The sequence below is a fragment of the Pan troglodytes genome, chromosome 6, assembly GCF_028858775.2.
Source record: "Pan troglodytes isolate AG18354 chromosome 6, NHGRI_mPanTro3-v2.0_pri, whole genome shotgun sequence".
In the NCBI taxonomy this organism is placed as follows: Eukaryota; Metazoa; Chordata; class Mammalia; order Primates; family Hominidae; genus Pan; species Pan troglodytes.
Genome location: NC_072404.2, coordinates 143,095,104 through 143,111,652, shown reverse-complemented (window position 1 = coordinate 143,111,652; position 16,549 = coordinate 143,095,104). Strand labels below are relative to the sequence as shown.

General features: G+C 40.3%; 1 protein-coding gene across 1 annotated transcript in view; it reads right to left on the bottom strand.

Moving 5' to 3' along the window:
* The window catches only part of SND1 (staphylococcal nuclease and tudor domain containing 1), a 437,045-nt gene that overhangs the window by 395,164 nt on the left and 25,332 nt on the right, over positions 1-16,549 (bottom strand). Inside the window, exon 2 of the mRNA XM_527879.8 lies at positions 6,962-7,111. Within this exon, the coding sequence (XP_527879.3) occupies positions 6,962-7,111 (150 nt within the window). The remainder of the gene's footprint in view (positions 1-6,961; positions 7,112-16,549) is intronic.

Sequence of the window (16,549 nt, the reverse complement as noted above, 5' to 3'; positions counted from 1 at the left end):
AGTAGGAGCTCACATGCTGAAAAAAATGTGAAGTATAAAAGGGAAAAGTGATATACAATATGCATACATTGTCTATTATAATCTCTTCAAACCACAGAACTCATGCTACACACAGTAAAGGCAAAAGAGTAAACTGATGGCCTGAAAGGAAGCCTCTGTTAACCTTTTTGGTCCATGCTAATTATTCCATGAAGTCACCCAACAAGTTTTTCTAGAAGAAAAATATCCATATGACTTCTAAGAAACCAGAAACCAATCAAAAGGTGGCAGGTCCACCAAACTGTTGGGCTGGTATTCATAAAAACAGTACTGTTACATAACATAAATTATGAGGTTCTAGAGAACTGATCCTCAGTAAGGGTTCTTAAAGATGCAAAAATGAACAGATACTTGCTCACATCATGCCCTCTCTTCAAAGCAGAGGCCAACCCAATTCACTCAATGACAATATCGAGTTCACCTTGATTTTATGTCTCATTTCTACCCCCCACCCCAATCTCCAAAAATAAAATCAGATACCAGTCACCAAAGAGTCTGATGATTGACAAATGATCCCAATTATCAACCACATCACAGAAACAGCACTGAACCAATGAACAAAGCGTCCCAAATTTTTATTACCTTAGGGATCAACTTACTCTAAAAACATACACAGCTACAGATAAGTTTAAGATGTAGTCCTGAGTATTAATATTTAAAATTCAGTAACATAGAGCTTTCCTAAATACTTGGAAAAGCTCTGATAAGACCAGTGCTCCTAAAAGAGGCCAAGACTTTGGTGAAAACACTTTTACAAAAGGTCAGTTCACAGGAAAATAACTAGCCCCTGCAGGGAAACCTCCAATTTCTACCAACCAGGCAGAACTTTTCTAAAAAACTTTTAAGGCTCGCTGAAGAAACATCTTCCCCTTAGGACCTCATGTTTTCCAGCTGGTTAGTTACCGGTCAATAAGAGAAAACCACACTGGAGGTCTTGCAAAGGACATATGCCTAATCATGTAAGAAAAAATAACCTAGTTTCTGCAATCTTCCTTTCCTAAATAAGCCTTCTCAAGTGTGTTCCATCCAGAGTTGGGCAAATTCAATAACTGGACAAGATATTAGTTAAGAAGAGAGGCAATCAAGAGACTCAAAGAGCTATAGAGGAAAGCAACTGACCACATCACTCCTCTGAGGGCAAGAGAGTGCTCTGGGACAGAACCCTTGTGGAAGTGAGGCCAGTGTTACCCATGTGTCCACACAAAGGACAGCCAGGCAGAGGACTATCTGATGGAGAAGTCTATCCTAACAGAAGTTTGCTCAAATAAGGAAATTTGCTCAAAGCATTTATTCAAATAAGGGCCAGAATGGTCTAACAGGAAGAATAACTGTGGTCTATTCAAATGATGCCCCAGAGTCCCATCTAAGAAGCAAGTGGCTTTTAAGTAGTTGAGACTCAAAATTACTCTTTCCTTTAGAATGCCCAACTGCAGGCAATCTGGCAGCCTGCTCAGCACTTCCAGACCCAAGCAAGGTTGTCATATCTACCACAATGAAACTGAGCTTTTAATTCTAATCTTCTCTTTGACCAGATAGACTCTTAAAACTACCAGGACAAGATGAAACCCCAGAATGTAAAACCTTAACTAGTTACTATGTAAATGGCCCAACATTCAATACTTTTTGTCCCTCTTTCTCTTCCAACCACCCCACCGTGCCATCTGGATATGTAACTGATAATCCTGCTCTGCCGTCTTTCCCCAGCTACCCCAGTCCTCAACAGCTCCAATGAATGCAGGATTGTGACATTCATTTCTTTTTTAAAATAATAGCAAAATATGGCCGGGCCTGTAATCCCAGCACTTTGGGAGGCTCACGGCTGTAATCCCAACACTTTGGGAGGCCAAGACTCTTGGCAGGTCACCTGAGGTCAGGTGTTCAAGACCAGCCTGGCCAACATGGTGAAACTCCATCTCTACTAAAAATACAAAAAAAAAAAAAAAAATTAGCCAGGCATGTTGGCGCACGCCTGCAATCCCAGCTACTTGGGAAGCTGAGACAGGAGAATTGCTAGAACCTGTGAGGTGGAGGTTGCAGTGAGCCGAGATCGCGCCACTGCACTCCAGCCCGGGCGACAAAGCGAGGCTCCATCTAAAAACAAACAAACAAAAATAGCAAAATATTTATTTTTTTATTTTTTACCTTCCTTTAGTTTGTTTTATTTAATTATTTATTTATTTTTGAGATGGAGTCTCGCTCTGTCGCCAGGCTGGAATGCAGTGGCATAATCTTGGTTCACTGCAACCTCCGCTTCCCGGGTTCAAGCAATTCTCCTGCCTCAGCCTCCCGAGTAGCCGGGACTACACGCACACGCCACCACGCCCGGTTAATTTTTTTTGTATTTTTAGTAGAGACAAGGTTTCACCATGTTGGCCAGGCTGGTCTCGAACTCCTGACCTCATGATCCGCCCGCCTCAGCCTCCCAAAGTGCTGGCATTACAGGCATAAGCCACTGCGCCCAGCCACTTTTATTATTTTTTAAAGATAGTATTTCTTAATTTTTTTTTTATTTCAATAGGTTTTGGGGAATGGGTGGTGTTTAGTTAAATGAATAAGTTCTTTAGTGGTTGTGACACTCATTTCTATATTTCTCATGAAAACATAAACAACTTTACCCGCAGCAGGAGCTCAATAATTCTGTGGGAAATAAATATATAATTCCCACAGTGCCCATCAATGCAGTATCTAAGCTGCCTGGAGTAGCTAGGCAACGCTGGGGATTAGCTTGGAACAGTGAAGAGATGGCTGGGGGCATACAGTGGGGCTGCTTTCATTGCCACAGGACTTAAGAGACAGCTGAGTTTCTTTGAAAGACGATATCATGACGGAAGGCAAAGAATAATCATGTGAAGATATTTGGGACAGTGATACAAAGGGATGCAAATGAGCAATAAGGTCCTTGATTATTCCTGAATGTGAAAAAGCTAAACATGCTCCAAAGAAATAGAAAGCCAGAGAGAAAGTGTAGTGCCACATTGCACAATCTTTCAACCCCTAAAACGGAGACGCTCAGGTTCTTTTCCTCATTATTCACTTAAATGTTTATTCACTGCTTACCTGTATTGTGTCAGGTACTGACTAGGCACAAAGACACAGAGATGAGAGAAAGGCTCTCTTCTTTGGAGCTTGCAATCCAGTAGAGAAAGATATATAAACGTGTAAACATGCAATGAAATGTTGTGAATGCTATGACAGCACCAAGATGGGATGATGAAAGGAAATGTCAGGTGTGATTTCTTAAGTGGCTGAATCTTAAAAGACAGCAGGTGCTCACCAGCCACAGAGGTGGCGAAGGAACTACTGATGGAGGGGGCTGCATGAGCTGAGGGCAGAAGGCAGGACCCCAGCCTGTAAGAAGACTTAAGTTCTTCAGCATGGGCTTGGCATCCCAGAGGGGTTTCAGTAAGAGAAGTCTAAAAGTCATATCACAAATGCGCTTGTAACCCAGGCTAAGGCATTTAGATTTGTCACAGAGGTAATGAGGAATCACTAAAGTGTCTTGGAATATGAGGAACCACTGAAGAGTCTGGGAAAAAATAAAATTATGTTTCAAAAAAATCTGAGAGCATATGGAGAAAGGATTAGAGGGAAGGAGAATGCGGGCAAAGAGACTATTATTTCAACATCTAATTACTCTATCAGAGATGAACAAAGAATAGCAGTATTAATCAAATGTCAAGTATGGATAAGAGAGGTTTTAAGGAGGCAGAATCCCTAGGCCTTGTTAAAGGCCTGGATGTCAGCGTTGGGGTGGGGGGTGGGGGAGTCAAAATGAGAGCAGGGAAATCAGGTTTTTCAATCAATTGGCATTACTGATAACTTGTGTCGATGCAGCTTTGAGGGTACAGTAGGAGGAAAACCAAATCACAGCAGGGTGAGGAGACATTGGATTATTAGGAAGGAGAAATGATGACTGTGGGCTAGGAAAAGATGAAATCTGCAGCTATCAAATATTTCATCTCACAGGGATCTTTGAAGAGTTACCAGGAGAAACAGTGAGACTGAGTTAGTCTGGGAGAGGCAAAAAGCACTAGACTGTATAAATATATGGAACTACACCAGAATGCTAGGATCAGATTACACAGTATCCTTTCACCTAGGATAGTTCTGGTAAGATTTCACCGCCCTGTTAACATGGGATATAGTTATGATATTTTAGAACAAGTTCCAACTGGCCTTGTATTTCTCTGCCCAAGATTCTCATCCACAAAACAGGAAATTAAAATCCAATCCTTCTTTCTTAGAGGCTACACTACTTCTTCCTTCTGGGCAAATGAACTTGGTCAGCTCCAAGAAGGGTCAACACTCTTCATTTGGAAGCAATCAAGCTGTTACACAATAGGAAAAGAAACTATTCAAAATGTTGGTTCACCCATTTGTTAATGCCCAAAATGTGAAAAATGCTGAAAGATATTTAATCTTCAGTGGTTGATCTAACAGTACTAGGAGTATCTGTAGTAAGAGAAATTAGCAAGCAGTAGTAGTGATTACCACAACTAACATTTATTATTTTATAAGCATGCACTAAGCACTTCATGTTATCTTGTTTAATCTTCATTAAACGACCCTGAGGTATATGCTAATATTCTCAATATGTGTGGTCCCTGATGGAGGACCAGTGAAAAAGAACTGATTTTAATCTACTTAAATTTATTTTAATCTATTTAGTCTGATTGCTGTTGGTAGTAGAATTATGGGAGTTTTTCTCTATCTCTATTATCTATACCATTGCTTCACTAACTTCTTAATTAAAATAAAATGTCCTTTATTATAATTTTAAAAACTAAATGCTTTACTTAAATATTAATAAAAGTTCCACATAAACTCTTGCTTTTTCTTCTTTACCTCCCTGGCAGGGAATAGCACACAAAAGCTGAGGTACCAACCTGCCCAACATCATCAAGTTGGGGCAAAGAACAAATAATTAGAATCCAGAAATTTTGCTTTTTTTTTTTATTATTTTTTTTTAGACAGGGTCTTACACTGTCACCCAGGCTGCAGTGTAGTGGCACAATCATGATGCACTGCAGCCTTGAACTCCCAGGTTCAAGTGATCCTTCCACCTCCACCTCCCAAGTAGTTGAGACTACAGGCATGCACCACCATGCCTGGCTAATTTTTTCTTTTTTTTTTTTTTGAGATGGGATCTTGCTATGTTGTCAGTTGTCAGGACTGGTATTGAAGTCCTGGGCTCAAGCAATCATCCCCACTCAGCCTCCCAAAGTGCTTGGATTACAGGTATGAGCCACCATGGCCAGCCCAGAAATTTCATTTCTGACAGCCAAAGCACTGCTAAAGGACAGCAAAGCACCAATGTTTCAAAATGTAGAAGCCAAAAAGACTAAACAATGCCAAATTGGCACGCATAGCAGCTGCCCAAAGAGCAGAAACTTAAGGGGTCCAAGGCAAACCACAAAAGCAAGGGGGCTGGGCATTAGAGGCTGAGGGGTGTGAGGGAAGGATGGAGGAGACGATGGGACATAGGCACAGAAGGTTCTCAAATCACCATTAGGCACAGAAGGTTCTCAAATAACCATAAAACAATGGTTCTTAACTACTTTTGAGCCATAAGTTCCCTTAAGAAACTGACTTTTAAAACTCCCTCTCTAAAACAATTCACATTTACACAACATTTTGCAATTTCATGGGATTTATATATGCCTTCAGAGGTGCATGGATCCCAGATTAAGAATCTGGAATAGGCCAGGGGCAGTGGCTCACACCTGTAATCCCAGTACTTTAGGGCAAGGCAGAAAGATTGCTTGAATTCAGGAACTCAAGGCTGGGCAAACTAGTGAGACCTCCTTTCTACTAAAAAAAATAAAAATAAAAATTAGCCAGGTATGATAGCACGTGCCTGTAGTCCCAGCTACTCCCAGGAGGCTGAGGTGGGAAGATCACTTGAGCCTGGGAGGTTGAGACTACAGTGAGCCATGATTATACCACTGCACTCCAGCCCGGGCAACAGAGACCTTGTCTCAAAACAAAACAAAAAAAATCAGTAATAAAGTATGGGCAGCCATAAAAAAGACTGAAATCACGTCCTTTGCAGCAACATGGATGGAGCTAGAGGCCAGCATCCTAAGTGAACTAACTCAGAAGCAGACAATCAAATATCACATGTTCTAACTTTTATAAGTGGGAACTAAACAATGGGTACACATGGACATAAAGATAGAAATAATAGACACTGGGGACTCCAAAAGGGGAGAAGGAGTGAGGGGGGTGAGAATTAAAAGATTATCTATTGGATACAATGTTCAATATTTTGGTGATGGATACACTAGAAGCCCAATCCTCAACATTACACAATATACCCATGTAACAAACATGCAAATGTACCCTCTGAACCTTAAAGAAAAACAATCTTTAATAAAATAATAAAATATGGGCCTAGCATTTATAGCATGCTACCATTTATGAAAATGAGAGTGTCTGATCATACAGGTTTTAACTATCTCTGGAAGGAGACACAAGACCCTAGTAACCTCAGGTGTCTCAGGGGAAGTACTCGATTTTTCACTATATATCCTTCCGCATTTTGAACAATGTAAATGAATGAAGAATTCAAAAATAAATTAATAAAAGAGCTCTGCCATAACCAATGGTGATTTCAAATGCTTAAGGCTACCCAGGAAATGTTCCTAACCTATTCCAAGAAAAGTAGTAGTGAAAACACGACAAATCTAAGTCTATGGGAAAAGGTACAAGAAAAAGCTCTAAGACTTCAACTGCCACTAAAGGTAGTAAACATATAAACAACAGATACAAGCTGCTTGTGGGCACATCCAGAATCAGCAGTTCTATGATATAAAAATACTCAAAATACAAAGAAAGAGTACATCAAAATGGCATCAGCGACAGAAGACAGTGGGCTATTACCTAGGTCCACAGGCTCACGATGGCCTCAGGAAACACCTACCTCATCAGGGGTATCCTTTGCATCAGGTTGTGTGGCGGCTGCCCGGCGAGCAAGATTTCCAGCACGGATGTTGCTGAGGTTGATCTGCCGCTCAGGAGGAGGCCCACCACGAGGCTGACCTCGGACAATGATGGCGCACCCTGAGAGGACCTACGTAGGGGGAAGAAAGAGAAAATGAATGGTCCAGAGGCCGTATCACCATAATGCAGGTTGTGTACCACCGTATCCCCAACATTTCAAATAGCATTTGCACTTCAAAGGCATGCAAAGTCATCTGTTGAATGACTAAATAAACAGGATTGTTTTTAATTTTATAAGAGAAATACCTACATAAAGCCTGGGGTCAAATTCTGAAATGACTGACCCAGAAATCCAACAATAGAAAAGTCATAGAATAAACAGACTGGGGTAAAAAGGCATGTGAGACATACAGATTAATGACCTCTATAATTTCATCCTAGCAAGTGCCACCCCTTGCATTCTTTCCAATTATTAAGAATTAATATCTCCATCAACACTTTCCATTCTCAGATTGAAGCGAACAATGAAAGGCTTAAGAAAAGGGGAAGCTGTGGCCATGCACAGTGGCTTACACCTGTAATCCCAGCACTTTGGGAGGCCAAGGCGGGTGGATCACCTGAGGTCAAGAGTTCGAGACCAGCCTGACCAACATGGAGAAACCCTGTATCTACTAAAAATACAAAATTAGCTAGGTGTGGTGGCACATGCCTGTAGTTCCTGCTACTTAGGAGGCTGAGGCAGGAGAATCGTTTGAACCCGGGAGGCGGAGGTTGCAGTGAGCCAAGATCGCGCCATTGCATTCCAGTCTGGGCAACAAAAGTGAAACTCTGTCTCAAACAAAAAAAGAAAAAAAGGAGAAGCTGAGGGAAGTCCCTACACACCCCTGGGAGGAAATGAGCATGCCCAAGGCTAAGGTGGATGCAATACCTAGAGTGTCCCTTGTGGACAGTACAAGAGAGAAATACAGAAGTAATCTAGAAAACCCATGCCCTACATGATTAAAACATACGAATCTAATAAGCACCTTAAGGCTCCCAAGTGCAATCAGTGGCTCCTTTCATCTCTCTAATCAAAGATGCCAGGCATAGAACCCACTTGCAACTGTGAAAAGAGCTCTAAAGCTCACTGGCATTAACCTTAAAGTATTTGCAGGGGAGAAGAAGAAAGGATTTCAAGTGAAAGAAGGGAAGAAGACACATAAGGGAAAAACGACCCAAGCTATTCAAATTGTCTTGGCGAAGAGACTCACAATACAACAAACAGGTGGGGGCTCATGCCCTGGCTTCACTAGATCTGAAAGACTCTCAATTCCATGCTTCATAAAAAATAGCTTCGAAAGGTTAGTAGTGAGAAGGTTGGAGGGTTCTGTCAACACAGAACACTGTTCAGACAAGACCATGGAGTTCTCAGTAAAGGAATAATCCTTGTGAGGAAGTTGAATCAAAGGAAGAGAAAAAGGAGAATGAAAGGAAGCTGCTCCTTTCACTTAGAGTGCATTGCTCCCCACCTCTCTACCTTAACTAACGCTTTCAAGTGTTAAATATTGATATAAATACACAAATGAATTTAAACCCACATGTACAAATTAAAGAATAAGAAAAGTAAAACATCTGAGCAACCACCACCCAAGTTAAGAACTGAAATACTGCACATTGCCAGAACCTTGGAATCCATGTGCCCCTCTCTACTTGCAGCCCCTTCTCTCAAACCCCACCATTACCCTGACCAAGGATTTTGTACGAATATATCACAATTCATTTATCCATACTAACTTTTTATGGAAATTCTATCAAACAATATTGTACATTCCAATATACAATATTTAATTGTACATTCCAATATACAATATTTAATTGTACATTCCAATATACAATATTTAATTATACATTAAATTAGTACTCTGATAATGTCTCAATATCCCCAACACCTTAAGCACACAGACCCTGGCCTAAGTCACTTTAATCCCTGGTTATATACCATGGCACACACACACAAAAAGACTGTCTTCCTAATCCAGTTACAGGCACGCTTTTCATTTTTATCCTGTTATCAGCAATTAAACCCTAAAACTTCTAGCCAAATAACCGTGCTAACACCCTATCCTGAGAATTCATGTCCTAGGCATTATCCCAGGGAACTGACATTCCAAAAGATAAGCTCTCAAACCAAACAAAGCCAGGAAAGAACAGGTATACTAGAGTAGAGGCTGCTTGAAGTTCCTGAATAAGAAGGGCCAAAGAAGAAAAGGAGAGCTTCCTGACTCATTTATATTCAATTCTTTCTCACAAGTGGTAGAAACAAAACACACAGCAAGAAGAGCATAGTGCAGAATACCTGCACTTGAAATCATTCAAGCACAAATTCCAAATGAGGCTGAGGACAGCCAAACTACATACAGCACACAAACCAGAACATCTGTTTCTAGTGCTTGCTGCTCAATTTTGGTCAAGTTTTCACACACAAAAAAAGTAATAACGCATTCCCAGGGGACCTCTTGGTAAAGCCCAGTCATAAAAGCTAAGGCCTATTTACAAGAAAACTCATCCTCTCTGACGAAGGTGAACTCTGATAAGCAAGCATTGACCTAGCCTAGGAAACCATCTTTGTTTCTCAAGCCTGACAAATCAAACTGAGAAGCTCAAGAACAGAGGGACTGATGAGAAGAGCCCCTCATCTCTAAATATCAGAAAGGTATTGCCTCTCTAATGCCTCTGCCTAGTAAACCGGATCCCCGGGGACAATGGATCTACAACTATTATCCTGGCCCCATTAATGGCTTTGGCAAGCAACTTGTACACAGTAATTGTGCAAAACTCCTTTGTATGCCCTCTCCTCTCCCTGAATGCTAAAGGCTGCTGTCAGAACTTCCTTGCATTGTTGCACCAAAAATGCCATTCAGTTAATGCTTGAATCAATGTTACAGAGATGATTTTTACTCTACAGGCTCTCTACATCTTTTATACCATTGAATATATGAATTCAAGCAGCTGTCACCAATTCAACTTCCTAAGCAAAAGAAATAGATTCACTGTGGCAGGTACTGCTATTCCTACTCCTCCAGGAGGAGAGGATTGGCATGTGTGCACCCTTCTTCTGAAAATCTCTTCCCCTCATTTGGCTATTGCCTTGGTGGAAAGGTAAGAAAAGACTGACTGTACACAGTTATGGAAGTAAGAGAACTATTTCTACTAGGGAAGAACTAGTTTCCCTCCTACCACTCACAGAAACTGAAATCATTCAAAACACACTACAGGCTGGGTGCAATGGCTCAAGCTTGTAATCTCAGCACTTTGGGAGGACGAGGCGAGAGGGCTGCTTGAACTTAGAAGTTCAAAACCAGCCTGGACAACACAGCAAGACCTCATCTCTACTAAAAATCAAAAAAAGTAGCTGGGTGTGGTGGTGCACATCAGTAGTCCCAGCTACTTGGGAGGCTGAGGTAGGAGAACCGCTTGAGCCTGGGAGGTCAAGGTTGCAGTGAGCCATGGTTGTGCCACTGCACTCCAGCCAGGGTGACAGAGCAAGACTCTCTCTCAAAAAAACAAAGAAACAAACAGAAACACACTACACCTCCTTTTTGCTATTTCCATTTCATCTGCCAACCACTGTTAAACTCTCTCACCTGTCTTACTCGCCAACAGTCTTTATTCAAGTTCTTCCTCAATGAAAACATTGTAATGGCCTTCTTATAGCTAACAGTCGCCACCAAATAAAACCAATGAGAAATACCTTCTGGGGGAAAAATACTTTAAATGTCTGGGTAAAATATGAAAAAGGCCAAGGGTCTATATGCTCAAAAATTTATGTCATATGGCACCAAAACAAGCCGTTTTTCTTCTCGGAAAGACCTGCCAGGTTGATTATTGTTATAATTTTATTCCTTGATTTATTCAGTTATTAATTCACTACAAACTTACTGAGTGCCTACTATGTGCCAGGCATTGTTCTAGGCAAGTGGCATGTTTCAGTGAAACAAAGCAGACAAAAATTTCTGCTCTTGGGGAGCTGACATTCTAGTAGGGGGAGACAGACAAACAATAAACATCACATGTAAGTATAATATGTTGTTTACCAGAATTTTAATTTCAGGAGAATAATGTTAAGATTGAGAAGAAACTGTCATAGGTAATTAGTCCGCCAAAGCTGTGCTGATTCGTGTTGCAAACTTTCATGGATGCAGTAATTATCCTTAATTGCTAATTTATAGAGCACAGAAATCAAGTCAAATGGTTACTGCTTTATGCAATTATATTAATAAACTGACATTCTAGAAAAATGATCTTAGAACTACCTGATACAGCAGGAGGTTTGTGAAACCAGGTGTCACAATAAGTCAGTTTGATTGAGGTTATGGATTAGACATTTCTCAGTTCTGCCAATAAAGGTTGCAGAGGGACGTGGTGTGATTCAAAGGACCTGGCTTCAGGGCACAAGTCACGTGGTTACAAAGGCTGAAACAAGGCAGCTGAGAAGGAAAATTGGGGACTCAAATTGTTCAAACCCACTTATGGGTTTACTGGGAGATTTACCTACAGTGAAACACTGTATGGGCAGCCACTAAAATGTTGCCCAGCAACAGGAACACCACATTAAATCTTCACTAGATTCTGATAAATGACTTGGTTTGTTTAACTATTTAACTCCCGGGCCGATGACACAACAAGACAGAAAACTTCTTATACAAAAACCCAGCCACACTAAGGGCAAAGAAAGGGATGGTACAGAAATTTGTATGTCAATGAAGCCAATATTTTTTCCCAGCCCAAGAGCAAAAATCACTTTGGTCTGAGAATGGCATCTTACCAGCTCTGCAAAGAGGACTGGTTTAACGGGCATATCCACTAGTTAAGATAGTATAGTAGGTATACTGTAACAGCAATATCTACCTGTGTGAAGAACCAACATAAAGAACAAGGGCAGACATCTGATGACAAATATGACAAAAAGAAGGCCCAATACAAATCCATACATTTATGGCCCACTGACTTTGAACAAGGGTGCCAGGATAATTCAATGGGGAAAGAGTAGTCCTTTCAACAAAAATGTGTTGGGACAACTAGATCTCCATGTGCAAAAGAATGAAGTTGGCCCTCTACGTCATACCATATACAAAAGATAACTCAAAAAGGACCAGAGACCTAAATTTAAGAGTTAAACTATAAAAGTCTTAGAAGAAAACAAACCTGTAAATCTACATGACCTTGCATTAGGTGATGGTTTCTTAGGTGACACCAAAAACACAAGCAACTTAAAAATAAATAAATTGGACTTCATAAAAATTAAAAACAGTGTGCTTCAATGGACACTATCAAGAAAGAAAAAAATATGAGTATATGCAAATTCTGAATACTAGACTCTTATCTCATATATCTGACAAGGGTCTAGTATCCAGAATAAAGAACTATCATAATTTGATAAGAAGACAATAGCCCAATTAAAGTAAGTTGAAGAGACATTTATCCAAAAAATAAATATAAATGTCCAAAAAGCACATGAAAAGATGCTCTTCATCATTAGTCATCAGACAAATGCAAATCAAAGCTACAATGACATATCACTTCACCACCACTAGGATAGCTAAAATCAATAAGACAGGCAATAACAAGTGTTGACAAGGATGTGTAAAAACTGGACCCCTCATACATTATGGGTGGTGTAGCTGCTTTGGAAAAGAGTCTGGAGGTTTCTCAAAAGTTAAACAGTTATCATATGACCCTGTGATTTCACTCCTAGGTGTATATGTTGCGGGAAGTCAGGCACCCCGAACGGAGGGACCAGCTGAAGCCATGGCAGAAGAACGTGGATTGTGAAGATTTCATGGACATTTATTAGTTCCCAAATTAATACTTTTATAATTTCTTATGCCTGTCTTTACTGCAATCTCTAAACATAAATTGTGAAGATTCCATGAACACTTATCACTTCCCCAATCAATAACCTTGTGATTTCCTATGCCTGTCTTTACTTTAATCTCTTAATCCTGTCATCTCGTAAGCCGAGGAGGATGTATGTCGCCTCAGAACCCTGTGATGATTGCATTAACTGCATAAACTGTAGAGCATGTGTGTTTGAACAATATGAAATCTGGGCACCTTGAAAAAAGAACAGGATAACAGCAACGTTCAGGGAACAAGAGAGAGAACCTTAAACTCTGACCGCCGGTGAGCTGGGCGGAACAGAGCCATATTTCTCTTCTTTCAAAAGTAAATAGGAGAAATATCGCTGAATTCTTTTTCTCAGCAAGGAACATCCCTGAGAAAGAGAATGTGCCCCTGAGGGTGGGCATCTAAAATGGCCCCCTTGGGTGTGGCCGTTTTCTACGGTCGAGACTGTAGGGATGAAATAAGCCCCAGTCTCCCATAGCGCTCCCAGGCTTATTAGGACGAGGAAATTCCCACCTAATAAATTTTGGTCAGACCAGTTGCTCTCAAACCCTGTCTCCAGATGTTATCAATGACAATGGTGCCTGAAACTTCATTAGCAATTTTAATTTCGCCCCAGTCCTGTGGTCCTGTGATCTCGCCCTGCCTCCATTTGCCTTGTGATATTCTATTACCTTGTGAAGTACGTGATCTCTGTGACCCACACCCTATTTGTACACTCCCTCCCCTTTTGAAAATCCCTAATAAAAACTTGCTGGTTTTACGGCTCAGGGGGCATCATGGAACCTACCGACATGTGATGTCTCCCCCGGATGCCCAGCTTTAAAATTTCTCTCTTTTGTACTCTGTCCCTTTATTTCTCAAACCAGCCGACGCTTAGGGAAAATAGAAAAGAACCTACGTGACTATCAGGGGCAGGTTCCCTGATAGTATATATCCAAGAGAAATACAAACATATGCCCACACAGAAACTTGTACACCAATGCTCATTGCAACATCATTCATAATAGCCAAAAAAAGAGAGAAAACAATAAACGTTCATCAACAGCTGTAACTGGTGATAAAATATCGTATATCCATACAATTGGAATATAATTCAGAAATAAAAAGAGATTGTGTACTGATTGATGTTACAACATGGGTGAACCTTGAAAACATTATGTTAAGTAAAAGAAGCCAGACACAAATGGCCACATACTGAATTGTTCCCATTATATGAAATGTTTAGAAAAGGGAAATCCATAGACAGAACATAGACTAGTGGTTCCCAGGGACTGACAGAAGGGGAGAGTGGGGAATATACTAATGGATACAGATTTCTTTGGAGGTGATGAAAATATTCCAAATTAGTAGTGATTGTTACATGATTGTAGTAAAAAGCCACTGAATTATATACTTTAAAAGTGTCAACTTTATGGTATGTTAATTATATCTAAAAAAAAAAATTTTAAGGTCCAACACAGAAGTACAAAAACATGGGGACATAAAATGTATATTTTACTATAGAGCCTTCCATATTCTTGCAGGAAGATTAGACGCTAGCTGAAAAACATTAACAAAAAAATTTTTTTAAATGGCAGCTGCCTGAGAAGCAAAAGTCAGGCATGGTGACTCACCCCAGAAGCGGCTATAAGTATAAACCTTCAAATCCTCTAGAAATAACTAGGTAGGAAGCCACAGGAAAAAGACAGAACTTCAGTGAAATCTACAAAGCTCTAAAAAGGATGAAAATGGCCAGAAGCAATACAAGCTTTTTCTCAGAAACAATATAGCAAGCATCCTGTGTGTCACACAGAAAGGAGAACCAGGAAAGTCATTGAGCTGAAGGGTCCATGATGCCATTCTTCAACTGTCACAACCCAAAGGCTGCACATGCAGGGACTCTACGTCAGAGTGGCAAAGAAGCAGGCCAGGGACTCCCCTCTGGACAAGGTGTTTTCTACACCTAAAAATACCATCAGGGGATGGGGAAGGAGCTGCTGTAAAAAGAGGAGGCAAAGTTTGGTCCTAATGGATACCCTTTAATGAAATGAAAACATTTAAAGAAACTGAATGAAAGCAAGAGTAACTAAAAAGAAACTCAATTGGGGAATATTTCAAAATGCATATCAGGAAAAAGCTTCCTGGCAGTCAGAGCTGTTGCCTCCACAGGAAGAATCATCTCTTGAAAATTAAAAAGTCATTTAGACAAAGCAAGCAATCCCAAAACAACATAAGCTGTGTGGTCTGGGAGGCCTTTCCCTGAATACTCACCAACACAGCCAGTTTTTTGTTTGTTTTGTGTGTGTGTGCGTGTGTGTTTTTGTGTTGCTTTTTTTTTTTTTCCTGGCAAGAACAAGAGGCAAACCTAAATTAGAGGGCCCAACATTCAAACCCAATGAACCGGAAGCCCAGGAGCTCATGGCAGTGCTGACTCACTGGCTCTGGATACACTTGCAGACCCAACAGGTAGAAGCACAAGTTGCTGCTCCCGAGCCAACTGTGCCAAAAATTGGGCCGCAGTTTACATATACGGAGTTTAAATCTCAGGAGGACCATAACAATCATCTACAGAGAGACTTCACATAAAGACAGCATCTAATCTGGGCTATTTTATTTTACAGCTGAGAAATCTGAGAGCAAGAGAGGTAAAGTAACTTTTGCCTAAAATAACCAGGATTGACAGCAGAGCAAGGATTGGGGTTGAAGTTTCCCAATCCTGATATTCCACTATGCCACACATACAAACAAGCATTTGGGAGCTGATTTCTGTTAAAATGGTATCTGAGGTTACCTACTGATTAAATCTTTTTCTCAATTAAAATCTCTGTTTATATGTGCCAGTAGAACAGGTGTTGGAGACCAAATCACTAAGCAAGTAAAGCTTCCATGAGCTGGCTGTCCCAAATCATACCAACATTTATTAAACCGTACCATCTGCAAGGCAAGCTGACTTAGAGTCCAATATTACAAAAGAACACCCAAAAAGTAGATGCAAAGAAGAAAACTTCAAAACGATAAAATGCAGGATTGGCAAACTACAGCCTACTAGCCAAATCCAGCCTACTGCCTGTTTTTGTACAGTCCATGAGCTAAAAATGGTTTTTACATTTTTAAAAGGTTGGAAAAACATCAAAAGAAGATTATGTAACATGCAAAAGAGTATGAAAGTCAAATTTCAGTGTCCATAAATAAAGTTTTATTGGAACACGTCAAGCTCATTCATTTATGTATTGTCTAGGGCTGCTTGTGCACTAGAACAGCAGAGTTGAGTAGTTGCGACAGAGACCATATGGCTGGCAAAGCCTAAAATATTTATTACCTGGCCCTTTACAGAGTAAGTTTGCCAACCCCTGATATAAAGCATTATGACAAGCGAGTGAGATGAAAACTAGTTTTATGGTCGTCTAAATAGCAAGTGCATGGCAAAAATAAATTCTGGACCAATTCAAGTTACACAAACTGCTCGTTTTTATAATCAGAGAAGGAGCTGCAGTATATGGCAATAAGAATTTAGTTTCAGAATCAAATCAATGTCAGCAGTGACCTTTGAAAGTTATTTAATTGGCTCCATTAGCCTCCGTTTCATCATTTATAAAATAAATACATAAGAATATATATAAGTTGTTATGATCCAGTTTGTCAATCTGTTGCTGAAATAAAAATAAAATAAAGAGTTGTTATGAAACCTAAACAAAATAAAAGC